The sequence below is a fragment of the Hevea brasiliensis genome, chromosome 15 (genome assembly GCF_030052815.1).
Source record: "Hevea brasiliensis isolate MT/VB/25A 57/8 chromosome 15, ASM3005281v1, whole genome shotgun sequence".
Taxonomy (NCBI): domain Eukaryota; kingdom Viridiplantae; phylum Streptophyta; class Magnoliopsida; order Malpighiales; family Euphorbiaceae; genus Hevea; species Hevea brasiliensis.
The window spans coordinates 60,958,960-60,976,565 of record NC_079507.1 but is presented as its reverse complement, the minus strand read 5'-3'; the positions used below and the strand labels follow the sequence as shown (position 1 = coordinate 60,976,565).

The following is a 17,606-nucleotide window of genomic DNA, read 5'->3' as shown; positions in this document are numbered from 1 at the left end:
TAATTATGATATATGTTGTACTTTTTTTTCTTGATTAAAAAAAAATATAATTAAGGATGTAATTATAATGACAAGCAGTCAATAACTTTATCTCCTTAAAAGGACAAGAATTGGAGACAAAATAAATAAAAAATAAAATAATCTATGATTATCTCTAGGTCAGAAAATGAGCTATTTAGTCCACTAACTATACATTAATAGTATAAAATAATAAGTATTAGCTTATCAAAGTCTATGACAAAAAAAAAAGTGATATATTCATTTTAATTTAGTAAAAATTACTAATATACCCCTAAAAAATTCATAAATTCTAGGGGGCCTCAGTGCTCCTTGGCCCTAACGTGGCTCCGCTTACGAGAATACTTAATGCACAATTTAGTTAGAGAAACTTTTAATGATATTAAATTAAAATTTATATATTTTTATGATATAAATTATAATTAAAAAAAAACTAATTCTTAAAATTAAGTGACAGTATATGAAATTAACTTTATTTCCTTTGTAAGAATGTTCACTTTTTCACAAAAGGAATAAATAATTTCTTTTATTATTTTTTGGTTTTTTTGTCTTAGGCCCATCCGATCATACAAGGCCAGTGAAAAGCCACTATTTTAATGGCCCCACGATTGGGCCCATATAAATATTATTCAACAATAATAATAATAAAAAAAAACACAGCCGTTTTATGACAAGGTCCAATGATGGGTTGCAAGAGGAAGAAATGCTCTGCTTCAACTGTGGAATGAAAAGAGCCTCTCTATCTCTTTCTTTACCCATCTCAGATCTAATCCTTCTCTGATCCAAATCCAGATAAAACCCACTTGAAAAGGACCAAGTTTTGTTATCTTGAAGAGGGTGTTTACCATTAACAGCAACAAACCAGAGAAATGGATGCATTAAGGAAACAAGCCAGCAAGCTAAGAGAACAAGTAGCTAAGCAACAACAAGTAAATTCTTTTGCATACCCTTTTCTTTTCACTCTCTGATTTTCATGCTTTTGGTCCATGCTTTTTGTTTGATTAATGCTTGGTTCCTGGGAAGATGCGAGGAAAGGGAGAGGAATTAGTGGAAATTGTCGGGCATGCTTTAGTTTTTGCTGTTTTGGGTTTTCTATTAAAGAATGAGAAATAATTGGACTCAACTAAGGATTTGTCAAAAAATGGGCTAAAATTTTAAAAGATCGTAGTTAATTGTGATTTAGTACACGCTCTGGGCCAAATATGATAGCTCCACATGGAAACGAAACAGAGAGTGAGATGATTTTCTTTAGAACAAGTGCTAATATCTTGTAATTTGGTCTAGCTTAGACACTTCGTGGTACTAAATATAGAATGCATTTCCAGTGGTCTCTCTCTCTCTCTCTCTCTCTCTCTCTCTCTCTCTCTCTCTGTGTGTGATGGAATTGGAATTTTATTGATTTGAGCTCATTGACGGTGTTCATTTCATGAATTAATTCTGATTCCAAGTTACTTTGATTAAGCATGTAGCTTGTGAATCCACAAGCCGAGACACACTTTGCGTGATTATCATTTAGAAGCTTAATATGTTACATTTATATTCTTATGTTTAAGTATGTGTTGAAAGTATTAAATGAATTAGTAAACACCGGGCAGTGCTACTGTTTTCTTATTTTTGCGTACTCTAGAATATTTATATATTTTTACTATAAAAATAGCTTCATTTAATTCAATAATTTGGATTTCAGGTTCAGGCTGTTATAAAACAGTTCAGTGGGACTGGTTATGAAAGCTCAGATGTTATGGTTATTGATGAGCTTGAGATGCAGAGGCATCAACAGCTGGAGAAATTGTACAGGTTGACTCGTGCAGGGAAGGTGGGTTAGTTTTACCCTCGCGAGATTAAATATTGATATAAAAGTTATTTTTGTTATCTTTCACCAATATAGCAGCTGATTCTGCTTCAGGTTTTATTATTTCACATAATTTCTTTAGAAATGAAGGTGATATTTCATTAGTGAACATTAATTCTTAAGGGGAAGTGCTTAGCCTTTGATAATTTTTTCTTCAAAGAATGGAAACATGGTTGAACGGTTTTTACTTTAATCATATGTTATACTCTTTAAAAAATGACGCTGATATTTCATTAGTGAAAATTAATGCTTAGCCTTTCAGAATTTTGCTCAAAAGAATGGAAACACTGATGAGAGGATGCTTTTGTTATGGAAAAATTCATTTAAATGTTATGCTCCTTGAACTGGTTATTTCTTGCTTTACTTTGCAATGCAACATGTGAGGCTTAAGGAATAAGATAATGCTATTTAGATGGAGGCTGCATGCGTTGATTTTGTTGATGTTAATTGGGTCTACATTTATATGAGTCCTTATTCTGTAGAACATTGTCCAATTGTCCTTGGTTCACTAACTCCATGAAGTTCTTTTATTGGCTTTCTTGGATATTGAATATGCTTTAATTGTTTCATTTCCTTGCAAATGTTTATGTTAAGATATGTACCATAAATAGCTAGGATATGTGTATCTGTAGTGATTGTGTGAATATATTTAGGTGCTAGAATCGTGGTTGTAATTACGTATTTAATTAGGATTGTATTTCCTATTTAGTTGTCCTGTACAGATTATAAATTGACACCATTGGCTTGAGGGAATAATTAAGCTCTTCAGTTATTCTCAATATTCTTCTTCTGTTCTATTTTCTCAAATGGTGTATCAGAGCCCTTGGTGTGTCTGATTTGAAATCTGAAACAAAGTCCTCATAGGGAGGAACTTTTCCTCTTTTTCCGGTCACTTTTTGGGAGTCCGTGGCTGTCACAGCCTAGCCTAGTGGATTGCCAAGCCCAGGATCAGCCTTAACCACGCTGATCCCGTCACCCGATTCTCACTTTTTTGTCACTACCTCTTCATACAGTAGGCTTTTCTGACGTATTTCTAAGCGACATTTCAGTGTGCTTCTCTTACTAACATGTCTGAGATTGAGGAGTCCTCCAATACAGCCTCCAACACAGATTCTGAGATTCTCACACCCATATCCAACACAGGTTCTGAGATTCTCAAACTCATATTTTCTTCCATTGGTAATTCACCAGCTATTACTATTGTTAAATTAGTAGGAACTCAAAATTATATGTCTTTGGCTGCATCAGTGGAATTATGGTTTATGGGGCAGGGGTATGATGACCACTTGATTAAAAATGCCATAGATATAGCTTTAACAAATAGAGCTAATTGGACTAAGATTGATGCTCAATTATGTAGTCTCTTATGGCATTCTCTAGACCCAAAATTACTTAATATTTTTCAGTCTTGTAAAACCTGTTGCAAAGTCTGGACTAAGGAGAAAACCTTATATACAAATGATGTGCAGCGTATTTATATATGGTTCATCTATAGTAAAATCAACAAGATATGTCTAGTTATTTGGGACAGGTAGAATCACTGAAAGATGAATTTAATTCTATCATGCCATGTACTGATAATATTTCTGAGCAACAACGGAACAGGTTCTTGATGGTTTTGGCATTGATTGGGCTAAGACCTTACCTTGATTCTGTTAGAGACCAGGTATTAACTAGTCCGGTTATTCCTACTCTAGAGGATGTGTCTGCTAGGCTTCTACGCATCTCACTTAATAGGAATAATTTCTCCGGAATTGAATCTTCAGTTTTAGCTGAACAAAGTGGAAACCAACCGAGACAGGGTACTTATCAGAGAGGCAAGGGTAAAAGGCTCCATTGCACTTATTGTGATAAGAGTAATCACACTCGAGACACTTGTTGGGCCCTTCATGGTCGACCACCACGCCCCATTCAGTCAAATAACGTGGGCCGATCAACTGCTCATATGGCTCAATCCGATAAAAATGGTATTCTTCCATTACCTGATTGAAAGGATCAGGTGTCAGATTCTATCATATTAACTGGAGCTGATTACAAGGAGTATTTGCAATATCAAACAGTCAAACAACAATCTTCTAACAGTGCTCATTCTGGTAATTCCTTTGCTTTTCTAACGCAATCTTCGCTCACCGGTCCATGGATCCTAGACTCTGGTGCTTCTGATCATATATCTGGTAACAAAAGTCTTTTCTCATCTCTAGTTTCTCCTCTGGTTTTTTCTAAAGTTACTTTGGTTAATGGTTTACAAATTTTAGTTAAGGGCATAGGAGAAGTAAAAATCTTTCCATCTATTCCTTTAATCACAGTTTTATTCTCTCTAGAATGCCCATATAATTTAATCTCCATTAGTAAATTGACTAAAAATCTCAATTGTTCTTCACCTTTATAGCTGACTCTGTTGTTGTGCAGGACCGGAGTACGGAAAAGATGATTGGAGTAGGATGTGAGTCACAAGGGTTGTGCCATCTTTCTACTTCAAATTCTCGAGTTGCTTTTGCCTCTACCAGTTTCGCTGATCTTCTTCACAATCGTCTGGGCCATCCGAGTCTTGCCAAATTACAAAAATGAGTTCCTAATCTTTCTAGTTTATCTTCTTTTGAATGTGAGTCCTGTCAACTTGGGAAACAAAGTTGTGTTTTCTTTCCCAAGCGAGTCAATAATAGTGCTAAGTTCATGTTTGAAATTATCCATTCAGACATTTGGGGTCAAAGTCGTGTCAGTACAACTTTGAGATTTCATTATTTTTTTACTTTTGTTGATGATTATTCTCGTTGCACTTTGTTATTTTTAATGAAGTCTCATTCTGAATTATTCTTTATATTTCAAAAATTCTCTACTGAAATACGTAATCAATTTGGTGTTTCTATTAAAATACTTCGTAGTGACAATGCAAAAGAATATTTGTCTACTCCCTTTACTCATTTCTTATCTTCTCAGGGTATTACTTACCAAACTTCATGTGCTTATACCCCTCAACAAAATGGGGTTGCCGAACGAAAGAATCGTCATCTAGTTGAGATAGCTGCACTTTACTCATTCACCATAATGTTCCTCTTCGTTTTTGAGAAGATGCTATTCTTACTGCTTGTTACTTAATTAACAGAATTCCTTCTTCTGTTTTGCAGAATCAGAGTCCTCATTCCATTTTGTTTCCCGACCAAGATGTCCATCAGTTGTCCCTATGTGTATTTGGTTGTATTTGTTTTGTTCATGATCACACTCCTGGCAAAGACAAACTTCAGTCCAAATCAATAAAATGTGTCTTTTTGGGAAATTCTAGACTTCAAAAAGGTTACAAATGCTACAATCCACTTACAAATAAATACTTTGTGTTAGCTGATGTAACATTCTTTGAAACATCTCCCTATTTTTCCTTCAACACAGCATCTAAGGTTTTTATTCCCACTGCCTTACCAGTTCCTATTCTTCCTCCACCGCCTTACCAGTTCCTACTCTTCCTCCACAATCAGTCCACCACTTCTACACGTCTACTCACGTCGTTCTCATCCTCCCACTAACACCATTGATGCTCCTTTGCTTGATACAAGTACAACACCAGCTCCTGGTGACTCTTGCCCTCCTTCATCTTCACCTATTCCGGTCTTGCCTTCAACAGACGATGTTACTCCTCTCATTGCAATCCGAAAAAGTATTCGTTGGTCTCGAAATCCTCATTCTATTTATAATTTTGTGAGTTATCATCGTTTGTCTCTTTTCTACTATGCTTTTGTCATCACTTTGTCTAATATATTTGTACCTAAGACTGTTAGAGAAGCTTTGGAACATCCAGGATGGTGTAATGCAATGGTTGAAGAGATGACTGCTCTCCATAACAATGACACTTGGGATTTGGTGTCACTACCGAAGGGCAAATCTATTGTTGGCTGTTGATGGGTTTATACAGTCAAGGTGGGGCCTGATAGCCAGATTGATAGACTTAAAGCTGGTCTTGTTGCAAAGGGCTATACTCAGATCTTTGGCCTCGATTATAGTGATACCTGCTCTCCTGTGGCTAAGATTGCCTCGGTTCGCCTTCTTATTTCCTTAGTTGCCATCCATCACTGGCCACTTCAGCAATTGGATATCAAAAATGCCATTTTACATGGCAAGCTAGCTGAGGAAGTTTATATGGAGCAACCACCAGGGTTTGTTGGTTGCTGCTCAGGGAGAGTCTGGTTTGGTGTATCGCCTACGACGTTCTTTATATGGCTTGAAATAATCTCCGAGAGCATGGTTTGGACGGTTCAGTACTGTAGTCCAACAATTTGAAATGTCTTGGAGTGAACCTGACCATTTAGTATTTTTCCACCATAATGGCCATGATAAGTGCATTTATCTCGTTGTTTATGTTGATGACGTTATTACAGAAAATGATCATGTTGGGATCTCAAAACTCAAACAACACTTGTCCAGTCATTTTTAGACTAAAGATCTTGGGAAGCTAAAGTATTTCTTGGGGATTGAGGTGACACAATCCAAGACAGGTATCGTTATTTTTCAAAGGAAATATGCTTTGGATATACTGACAGAGACGGGCATGTTAGACTGTAGACACGCAGATGCTCCTATGGATCCAAATGTCAAACTTGTTCCTGGACAGGGGGAGCTATTGGAGGATCTTGGTAGATACCGGAGATTGGTTGGAAAACTCAATTATCTTACAATCACACGCCCAGACATCTCATTTGCTGTAAGTGTGGTCAGTCAGTTCCTTCAAGCATCATGTAGTAGTCATTGGGATGCAATTATTCGGATACTCAAATATATTAAAGGAGCTCCAAGACAAAGCCTATTATATGAAGATAGGGGTCATTAATAGATTATTAGTTACTCTGATGCAGATTAGGCAGGTTCTCCTTCAGACAGACGGTCTACTTCAGGATATTGCATTATGATTGGAGGTAATTTGATTTCTTGAAAAAGTAAAAAGCAAGATGTGGTTGCTAGGTCAAGTGCAGAAGTAGAATATCGAACTATAGCTTTGGCAACTTGTGAATTTATATGGTTGAAACAACTTCTTCAAAAGTTAAAGTATGGGGAACTTAAACAAATGCAGCTAATCTGTGACAATCAAGTTGCACTTCACATTGCCTCTAATCCAGTGTTTCATGAGAGAATGAAACATATAGAGGTGGATTGTCATTTCATCAGACAAAAGATTGAATCTGGGTGTATTGCCACTAGTTTTGTTAGCTTAAATGACCAATTAATAGATATCCTGACAAAATCTCTCAGAGGCTCTCTGATTGAATATATTTGTAACAAGCTTGGAGCATGTGATTTGTACGCTCCAGCTTGAGGGGGAGTGTTAAGATATGTACTATAAATAGTTAGGATATGTGTATCTGTAGTGATTGTGTGAATATGTTTAGGTGCTAGAATCGTGGCTATAATTACGTATTTAATTAGGATTGTATTTCTTATTTAGTTGTCCTATACAGATTATAAATTGACATCATTGGCTTGAGGGAATAATCAAGCTCTTCAATCATTCTCAATATTCTTTTTCTGTTCTATTTTCTCACAGTTTACTTGTTATCACTTCGTAAATGTGTGTGATATTGTTCATTTCAGGATTTTCAGAAGGATATTGTTAAAGCAGCAGAAACATTTACAGCCATTGGGTACAAACATATTGAAGCAGGTGAAAATCAGTTAATATTTTGACCTTAGTTTATTATCATAAGGGAATTTAAACTTGAATAGAATGAATTTGTTGTGGGCTTCATAAGTATTTATTTTTGTGATAGGAACCAAATTGTCTGAGGATTGCTGCAGATATGGAACTGAGAATGCTAAAGATAATGTGCTAGCTAAGGCAGTAGCCATCTATGGTGATGCTCTTAAACATGTGGAGAAAGAGCAAGAAGACTTGAATCGATTGTTATCTTCACAGGTTGACTTTTTCACGCTGTACATAGATGGGCTGAGTTTTGTATTCTTTAGGTGATAACTTCTTAGTCGGATTTAATCATTGTTTTTCCAGTGATTATGCTTTTGACATATTTAATGAGTCTCAATCTCAAACTAATCTGGCTTAGCACTGTGGACTGTTTTCCTTTGTTCAGCTTCTCTTGAGTGGGAAAAGTTGCTTTAACGCCCCAATTAGGCTCATCTTCAAACCTAGAAAATAACTTTGATCCTTAATTCTACTTTTGCTCGTACTTTTTTGTTTTCTGCTTTAAGACAAATTTTGCTTTGTGTTTTGTATTAATGATTAGTTTGTTATATAGAAACTGTGCCATAATATTTGTTTGAACTTCAATTAAAGATGAACCTCAAATGTAATTGTTTTGATCCAGGTTTTAGATCCCTTGCGAGCAATGATTACTGGTGCTCCTCTGGAAGATGCACGCCATCTTGCTCAACGTTATAGTCGGATGAGACAGGAAGCAGAGACACAGGTAATTAGAAAACTTGACTCTTATGTATTGGTAATATATTATCCTTGTGCTTGGAAATTCACTTTATGCTCCCTAGCTATAGCATTTACCTAAATAAATTCATAACTTGTGTGGACTATTAAAAGCAAACAGGCAGCAGAGGTTTCCAGAAGACAATCAAGGGTGAGAGAATCTCCAATTCCAGAAAATGTTGCAAAGCTGCATGCAGCAGAAGCAAAGATGCAAGAACTAAAAGCAAACATGGCTGTTCTTGGTAAAGAAGCTGCAGCTGCTTTGGCTGCTGTTGAAGCACAACAGCAAAGATTGACTTTTCAGAGGATTGTCGCCATGGTATGCATGCACCTAAATTTTCTTGATATGATTTTCCACTTCTGAAGCTTTGCAACTATTTTGAAAATTGATATTCATTTAAGCTCACATATTTGAAGGTTGAAGGAGAAAAGAATTACCATCTGAGAATTGCTGCCATTCTCAGTGAGGTTGAAGCTGAGGTTAGTTCAAGTGGTTTTCAGGGAGAAACTTTCATCCATATGAGGAATATATAACCTTATGTCTTGGCCTGGAATTTGTGTCAGATGGTCTCAGAGAAACAGCGGAAAGAGTCTGCTCCTCCAGTGATTTCATCTCCTGTAATTTCATCAGAGAATGGCTCAGAGAAAACCATGTACTTCTTGGCCGAAGTAAGTTTCCAACTCCTAACTTTCAACTTTGAAGGATGGATGTGCAAGTCTCTTCAAAGGAATTTAGTTCTTCTGCAACTTGTATATCATAATAACATGTAGCTTACATAAAGTGCTAGATGATGGTTTGGTGAAATAGCATCAAGGGGCTTGGTGGTGAGCTTTTTGAGTTTAGCTTGAAATCCTGGACTAATGAGCTGTTCACCTAATGTAAAAGCCTCTTACCATCATTGGGGTTATTATTATTGACCATATAATCCCATTTCTGACTACCCTTCATGTTTATTGAACTGGTATGATACAGATGTTTATAGGATAGGTTGGACCTTTTGTATGATCTCAGCTTTTGCAATGGGATGAGTGAAATGGATGCTGTCCTTAGGGCCCCAGTATTGCCGGTTAGGTTCTTGACAGATTTATAAAGTCCTCAAACTCAGACAGACTGACAGATTCGTGAAATCTTGCTGCATTTCCGAAAAGTGATACTGTCAAATGTAGAGACTCAAAAGCTTTAATTACCAGTTCTAATGGTCAAAACAAGAAAATAAATTTAGCAACAGGAGTTTTACTCATTCAAAGAATAAATCAAGCCAAGTCCTTATACCTCTTTTATGGATAGAAAGTTTACCATCTTGATACATTGAGAATACACCAGGTAATACTTTGATCCTTAAATGTTTTGTATTCCTAATCCTTCTTAAATGTATGGAGTTTTCATTATTAAAGGAGAAAATGTGGCAGCTTCTATGAAATCAGCACAGAAAGGAGATAGCATTAGGTATAAAGTCAGAATTTTGCGAATAGTAGGATGCCTCATTATCACTTCATACTCTACACTGCATATTTGGACACTTGGAACACGATTGTAAATGTCTTGTTTACCTCTTGCAGGCAACACATCCCTTCATTGCAGAAACAGAGAAGGAGCTGAGCTTGGCCGTGGGTGATTATGTTGTTGTGCGAAAGGTATTCTGCTTTCATTTGAGATGTAAAATTTCATAGGGACAGCATTTTCCTAACAAATAGGTAGATCTAGGTTGTGCAGTTGGAATTGCCATCCGCTCTTTCAATTAGGATGGAAGAAAGGTGAACTGAGATAGTGCTATATAATGATTTTCCAAAAGCCAAGCGTCCCTTCCGGTGATGATTTGGCTGACAGCTTATCATTGAAATATCCATGACATGCTTTGAAGGGAGACATTTTTCCCTGGCTGGATCTTTTTTTCCACACTTTTCCCGGCTTCCCTCATTTTCTTTCTCACTCTGTACGACTGATACTTGAGTCGATGACTGTCAAATCAAACCTCAAAGAAAAGTCACCTGTTCTGTTCAGACAAACCCTTCTTATCACTAGAAAGTAGAAATAAAACCACAAATGCAACCTGTCACACCCATGTTCCCCAACCACCCAAAAAGATCACTACCCCTGTCTGGAAAAAAGTTAGAAGGTTGGGAGGAGAAAGTGGAGGAATAGGAATTGAAGGGAGGGAGAGAATAATTTTCTCTCTTTTTAGGGAAGTGAAGAAGGGTGGGCTGAGAAAGGGAAATGAGAAGAATATATATATATATATATATATATATATATATATATATATATATATATATATGAGAAATCAAAATTTACCGACTTTCTAGTTGCTTGTGGCATTTTTCTGAGGCCTCTTGTGTAATTCCAGGTGAGTCCAACTGGATGGTCAGAAGGAGAAAGTAAAGGAAAAGCTGGCTGGTTCCCTTCAGAATATGTGGAGAAGCGCCAGAGAATTCCCACCAACAATGGGGCTGCTCAAGTTTACTAGTCTTACACGAGTGCCCGGTGGCTAGTAAACTTTTTCCTACCAAATTCAAAAAGTACTACTACAAATCAGAGTGGAATTTAAATTTTTTTTTATAAAAAGGAACAAATTAGAAAGAATGAAGCTTGTTGCATTCTCATGTTTCTGGTGCTCGTTACTTCATTTGAATGTATATTCTTTCATTGAATATTGGAAGTCTTATGTGCAATAGTCAAACTTTTGCTTGTTTAGAAGCTTAAAAAATGTGTTTGTTCAATAAAAGCTCTTCCTTATTTATCATCAAATGAATTCTCTTAGAATTCTTACCGGCTAACATTATGGTGTTTGAGTCATATTATTTGCTATCTGACGTTTTGATAAGCCACCGTACTTCATATATGCTATATTAAGTGCAGAGCTCTGTAGTTGTACTTCATATATCCTGTGTAGTGACAAGCTTGAAATTGAGAGAGTACTAAACTATTCACCTTCCATGACTGCAAATCTCAGCTACACGCCAGATAATAGAATGCTGTTTTTCTTGGGTTCAAAATCTTTCCTATGAGTTCATAAGCATTGTTTGCAGGGATGGTTTCATTGAAGAGTAGTGGTTCTTGGCCTACTAATCCCATTTGTCGTCTCAGCCAGCTTAGTTTGAAGTAGAACTCCTTGATTTCCACATTTTCTACGTGTAGGTGACCATAAACGGGATCATGAAATCTCTCTACAAGGCTAATTACCGTTGATTTTCCACTCCCACTCTCAACCACCAAATCAACTATCTGCAGACAGATTCAAGCTGAGCGAATGAATCATACGAGAGAACATGATATTTAAAAAGCCAAACTCATTTTTTTGCTTTAAAATAAACTACGTACACCAATTAGCTAATGTTAGAGCCCACACTTTCTCACTTATAAGTCACTCAATAATATCTTTGCACTTATTTTATGCGCGACAATTTTTCTCCAACACCTTTTCATGCGCAACTGGAGCTGAACTAGTTGTTACATAATGCATTTGTACAGTAGAGTGTAAGAATGAGAAGCCAAAACCAGCACCACAAACAAGGCTAAGGCCAACTCCTTTTTTGTACAGGAGGAGGACCACCACATTTTTTTTTTTGGTACAACCCCATCACCTTCTTCTCAGCACAAAATGATGCTAATGCTCCCAGCTGCATCAATTGCCACTTGACTTGCTTTTTCATAAATAAAATTAAAATTAAATAAGAAATTGATTCCTTGCTTCAGGATTACTAAGATAGCTTAAAAATAAGAAATTTTGATAAAGTGATTGCATCTACATTTTTACAAATGTTGACAAAAATCCCATGCATGAGGAACACATATGACCAAAATTTCAAATGGTTAGACCTACGAGTATCATTTTTGTCACTAACAGAACATCCATGACAAGAAAGGCACTTGTACTCTTGTTAAAAACAGGGAACACCCACTAATTTTGTCACCTTAAAGGCTAAAGCAGTGTTCCCTATTGCTTTCTAGCTTCAAACATTCTGCTCTTCCTTTAACCATATGAATCCAAATACCCCAAATAACCATGCAATTTTCTTACCATTTTCATTATGACAACTTTTTCTCCAATCAGCACTCAATTCTTCATTGCAAGTTACAATTTCTTAACCCTAAGTTAGTTACATTCGAGTAAAATAATTAAAAAAAAAAAAATCCTATTTCCAATAATTTTTTTATGCGTTCATTGAATTCTATGGTAATTAATTTTAATTTTAAAATAAAATGATGAGAGATGTGAAGTTTTGATTTTACCTTTCTTTCGTTTCTTTTTTTTTTTTTTTTTTTTGCTTAACATTAATTTTGTTTTTTATTGTTAGGCAAGAGATTGGGGATTGGGATTTTTAATCTGATTCTGTCAGATTGATATTATATTTTTAACCATTAAATCAAGTTAGGTTAAGTTTAACATTAATCCATTAATGGTGAATGTTTCTACACTCTTTATTACCCACACTAACTAATTTAATAGTTAAAAATAAATAAAAAAATACAAAGTATTATTTTTAAATAGGTAATTTACAAATAGTCCATGAACTTTAGTAAAATTTACAGATTAGTCCATATATTTTAAAACCCATATATTTAATCCTTGACATTTTAATAAGCCTATAGATTAGTTCTTATCTTTCAAATCACACTCCTATAGCTATTAATTTTAACAAAAATTATTAAAATACCCTTTACAATATTTTCTATTGGAAACAGTTTAATTTATGAGATTTAGTAAAATCTACATATTAATTTTTGTAAGTTATAATTATTAAAAATATAGATTAATTACTTTAAAGTACTCATAAATTTTGATTAATTATGAAATCATTCATATATTTTACAAAACAATCCCTAAATATTATAATTATTTACAAATAAGTCTATATATTTTTATAATTAATAAACATATAAGGATTAGTTTGTAAACAATTATAATGATTAAAGTATGAATTAATTACTTTAACATCCTTATATTTTTGTTAATTACAAATTCATCAATACATTTTAACAATATAATGTAAAACACAAATATAATTTATTTGTTATTTTTGTAAAATTTCACCTATTAATTAATTTTGTAATTAATAGTTATTTTGTAAATTAGCTATTACTTATGTTAAAAATTTAACATGTAATTTACAAATTTTTAATTTGTAAAATTAAAATAACTAAAATTTTTAATTTTATCATCAAGGATTATTTTGTTAATAAATAAAAACCCGCGAACTATTTTATTTCATATTAAAATATATAAATGAAGGACATTTTATTTTTTTTTAAATTAACAGTATTTTGGATTAAAATTTTATGAATGGACTAATTTATGAGATTTTTTTAAAATATTAAAAATTAAATAGGTAATTTTTAAAAATATATGTATCGTAGATTTTGTTAAACTTTATTAAAAGTATAATAAAAAAATATTTTATTTTTTTATTAAAATTAACTTCCACTTAAATGTGATTCTAATAACATGATTTAATATATAAATTTATTAAAATATAAAGGACAAAACGTGTGAATTTTAAAATTTTTTTATCAAACTTTAGCGATAAAACTATGATTTGTCTTTTTAAATATTTAATTTAAATACGTAAAGCAGCACAAATAATCATGTAAATAAAAAAAAAATTGTGGTGGTCAAAAAGATAATTTGTGCAGAATAAAAAAAGGAAGTCGTGAGGTAGACGCGCGAGGAAGATAAAATGAGAAGAAAGAGAAAGGCGGGGGGGTTTCATATTCAAACAGACAACGAAAGACACCTCGGATACGCAACCAAGCCACCCCCCCATTGTCCCAAATCCTCCTCGCTGCACTGCCAGCCTCGGTTGTCGTGCAATTTTTAAGCCCTACCCCACTCACCTCTATCTCCACAAAAGCCACCATCCTCTTCACTTTCCTTCAGCCCATATCCTTCTCTTTTAGATTGAACCTTTTTCTTTTCCCCCTTTCTCTACACAACTAGGTGTCATACAGTTGAAGATGTGCGCTTCGATTAACCTTCAAGCTCTCACTTTTCATGGTCTTCTTCTCATGCTTGTGCAGTTCCCTGAGAGCTGGTTTCTCCCCAAAAGGTTACTTCTTTTTCCCTTCAGGTCTCGTTTACGCGTACATGCTTATGCTTCAACCATTTTTTGTTAGGATTTTGAAACTGCAGAATTGAAGGCTTTTCTTTGCTCCCCTTTTTTTTTCGACTGTCGTCGTGTTTTGTGTCTGAGCTTCTATTATTTTTGGCTTATTATCAAATGTTAAAAATTTGGGCTTTGTTTAATTTGTTAAAAGAATCTCTTGATTTTTATTTGAATTTTACATTTTTCTGTTGCTTGGTGACTCTTGATTGTGTGGTGGGCTTTAAGGTTTTTTCTGGGTTCATGGTAATTTGGGTTCTTCCTTCTGCTCTATAGGTTTTGATAATGCACTAGAACTGCTATTTGACGTTATGCTGTTACTCCGTCTCCTAGCGTTGAACTATTCTATCCTTTTGTTCCAATAATTTTATTTTAGATGAAAGTATAGTTGATTTGAGGGAAGAAAGGAGGTTATTTTCACTTGCCATGTGGCACATTGAAAAGACCAGGAGACTTTGGTGTGTGTTATTTGTGCGAATTGGCTCTACCAAGTTCATTATCCTGTCAATTTTGGTGATCTTATATATGCTTTGTTTGTAGAGAGAAGGTTATATGAGTTAAAAGATATATGTAATCTGCATTGTTACTGCTATAGTGAATGTGGAAAGTAACTCCCTTACAAGCCTTTGTATGGAATTGAACAATGTGTAAAAAATGTTGTCCAAAAAAGAGATTTAAACTTTGTCCATGCAGAGCGAAGTTTTTTACCAGGCAGTTCATTCTCTATGCAATTCTCAATATTGTGGTTTTAGCAGTGAAAAAGGAGGACAAATAATGGAGATCTAGTTATGTTCAGTCTTTTGAAAGCGGCATGTCTAGGCCTTTTGTCCAATTGATGAGCAACAACTATTATTGGTTAATATTTAGGAGAGTAGGCCCCAAAATGGAGCATCATCAGTGGTAAAGATGTGTATGAATTGCATTTTTTTTGTTTTTTTTTATGGTGAGTCATTTGCACTGTGAATCTTAATGGTTTTATTACGCAAATTAATATTAAGGAAATGAATGGTTGTGTTGTTATTTTATTGGTTTATGGCTTTATGCACAAGTGACCAGTGTGCAAATAATAAGGCCCTGGAGATACACTTGCATAGTTTCTTTTACCACTTCACCTGGTAATTAGTTCAATTATTTCTTATGGGCTGCGAGTTTAAATGGTTTCCCTCATTTGCAAGATGATGGGATGAAGTAGAGTCACTGGTTGTTGCATAACTCCATTTACAATCAATTGGTCTTCTAGCTGGACCTGGTCAATGTGATTGGAGTTTTTGTATTTTTGGTTGTGCATTTCATGTATGGGGTGAACTGACTTGAGAAGATGATGTTGTTAAGTATTAGAAATATCAAATCCTTGAAATGTGATTACATATAGTTATTACAGCATTTGTGAACTGGGTGTGTTCGTAACTCACTGAGAGGTTTTCCTTTCATAAACAGAACGTGCGCTTCTTGTGTAGCAAACTTGTGTGAATATCCTACTCTGACAAACTTTTGATGAAATGGACACTTTGCTAGTGGCTCCAATATCATTCAGCTTACTGCAAGTAATCTGCCCCTCCTGCCTTGTCTTGTGTTTCTGATGGAGTAAATAAACTACAAGATAGCTTCCATCTATATTATCCAGCTTACTGATGGAGTAAATATTACCCAAAAAGTATTTGAAGTCTATTCCCTTGTGAATATAAGTAGTTCTTTTTTCTACAGTGGCAATTCTCTAACTAAGGGGTACGGTGTGGAGGGTGAAGGTGCAAGGGGGGTGGTGGTTGTGGTTGTGGTTGTTGGAAGGAGGCCTGTGCCCTCCTTGTCTCAATCCCCAGTTCCCCACCATTGTTTGTCTTCTTTTAGGGTGGGGATTTTGGTTAAAAGATTTCTTGAGATGTTTAAATATGTTGGCATCTACTGTTCTAAATGGCTGCTAGAGACCTTGCACTTTTGCAGCTTAAACTTTGTAATAAGCATTTTGGGTTATGCCAGGTGTTTGGGGTTTTGATAATTTTTGCTGGAAAAAAAATGATTTTTGTATTTTATATTTGCTATACTGTAGGTTTAGATCGTAACTCTTTATTTTTCCTCATCTTGTTAGGTTCAAAGACAGTATTGATGCAGTTGAAGATTATCATCCCTGTGAACTTTGAACATGAAATATTACTTTTAAGTTCTGCCGAATTTATGCATTGACATAATTGAGATATGGAGTAGGGAATGAAGCCATCGGTCCGTGTAGCATAGGGTAAATGTATAATAATTGACAGTTACTGTAAATTTTTAGTGCGTTCTGAAATTTTTAGCTGATACAAACAATGTTTTAATCTTTTTCACTTTTGTTGTGCTTTGATATATTCTATCTTCCAATCGTATGATGCATTGGTCTGCCTCCCAAAATCCAGTAGTAGTTGTGTGCTATATTTTAATTATATGATAAGAGAAAGCATCAAAAGTTTTGAGTATTGTATCTGTTTGTGGACTTGAGGCCCAAAATCACTGACGCGGAACACAATATATGCATTGAAAGCATTGCACTTTGTACAGGACTTCATTTTCTCTCCCTTAATGTAAACCTTGTTTAAAAAGAAAAGAAAAGAAAATTAATATAATGCTTGTTGCCAATAAAATATTATATAATCATATGATTGTTTTACTTTTATCAGTTATTTCCACTTCATTCATCAACAATGCTTTTTTTTTTTTTTTAATAACAAGTAATATTGCATTAAAAACCCATAAGGGCAAGAGAAAATAACTTGGGTCTAGAAAAAACTGGAGAACAAAGGAAGCCCACATACGGTTAGTAACAGGTCCAATAAAATACATCAAACTAATTCCAACCAAAAATTCCAAGCCACAAATCAGACTTAAACCCAACCTAGAAGCCTAGGTTACGAGGAAGAGCATTAAACAGTGAAGAAGCCGCCGATCACCACTAGAGCTTGCCACCATTCGAGATGTTGAGTAGAGGAATGAAGCCAACAAAAAGCCAGCAACATAAGGAGCAATCCACAGTCGCCCTTCCCATCACAATAACTCAACCAAAAGCATTGGCTCTGCTTTCCACCAACAAGCTCTGACACTCCATAGGCCATTAAGAAGGCTTTCTCAGTTGTAGTGTAAAAGCAAATACCAAAGATGTAAAATAGCCAAAGCAAAGAACGCCCTCTCAATGTGCAAAGCAAACCCCTAGACCCAACACCAAAGAGAACAACTCAGCAGACCAAGCAGAAGCCC

At 34.9% G+C, this 17,606-nt stretch overlaps 1 protein-coding gene and 1 long non-coding RNA gene across 4 annotated transcripts; both read left to right on the top strand.

The window, feature by feature from the left end:
• The first annotated feature begins 678 nt into the window (after positions 1-678).
• LOC110671294 (SH3 domain-containing protein 3) lies at positions 679-10,834 on the top strand. 3 transcript variants are annotated; one of them, XM_058136140.1, is made up of 11 exons: positions 1,706-1,834; positions 4,280-4,882; positions 4,996-5,519; positions 7,445-7,514; positions 7,621-7,766; positions 8,173-8,274; positions 8,407-8,604; positions 8,703-8,765; positions 8,850-8,954; positions 9,846-9,920; positions 10,631-10,834. In XM_058136140.1, exons 3-11 carry the CDS (start codon positions 5,397-5,399, stop codon positions 10,748-10,750), a joined length of 1,002 nt encoding a protein of 333 aa, XP_057992123.1. In that variant the 5' UTR covers positions 1,706-1,834; positions 4,280-4,882; positions 4,996-5,396; the 3' UTR covers positions 10,751-10,834. The 3 variants fall into 3 exon arrangements, with proteins under 3 accessions (XP_021689406.2, XP_057992123.1, XP_057992122.1); XM_021833714.2 differs by lacking the exons at positions 4,280-4,882; positions 4,996-5,519 and adding an exon at positions 679-947; XM_058136139.1 differs by having other exon boundaries at positions 4,280-5,519.
• A 3,092-nt stretch (positions 10,835-13,926) lies between these two features.
• LOC110671283 (uncharacterized) lies at positions 13,927-16,766 on the top strand. The gene is made up of 2 exons (XR_002498065.2): positions 13,927-14,330; positions 16,468-16,766. It is a non-coding gene; the product is annotated as an uncharacterized LOC110671283 (long non-coding RNA).
• The last annotated feature ends 840 nt before the right edge of the window (positions 16,767-17,606 follow it).

What these genes read in the sequence shown, in the direction of transcription:
- LOC110671294 (XM_021833714.2), top strand. Translation starts at nt 888, where the DNA reads ATGGATGCATTAAGGAAACAAGCCAGCAAGCTAAGAGAACAAGTAGCT. An exon ending in GGTTGACTCGTGCAGGGAAG is followed by an intron (nt 1,835 to 7,444) that starts GTGGGTTAGTTT and finishes TGTTCATTTCAG; the next exon opens with GATTTTCAGAAGGATATTGT. An exon ending in ATCGATTGTTATCTTCACAG is followed by an intron (nt 7,767 to 8,172) that starts GTTGACTTTTTC and finishes GTTTTGATCCAG; the next exon opens with GTTTTAGATCCCTTGCGAGC.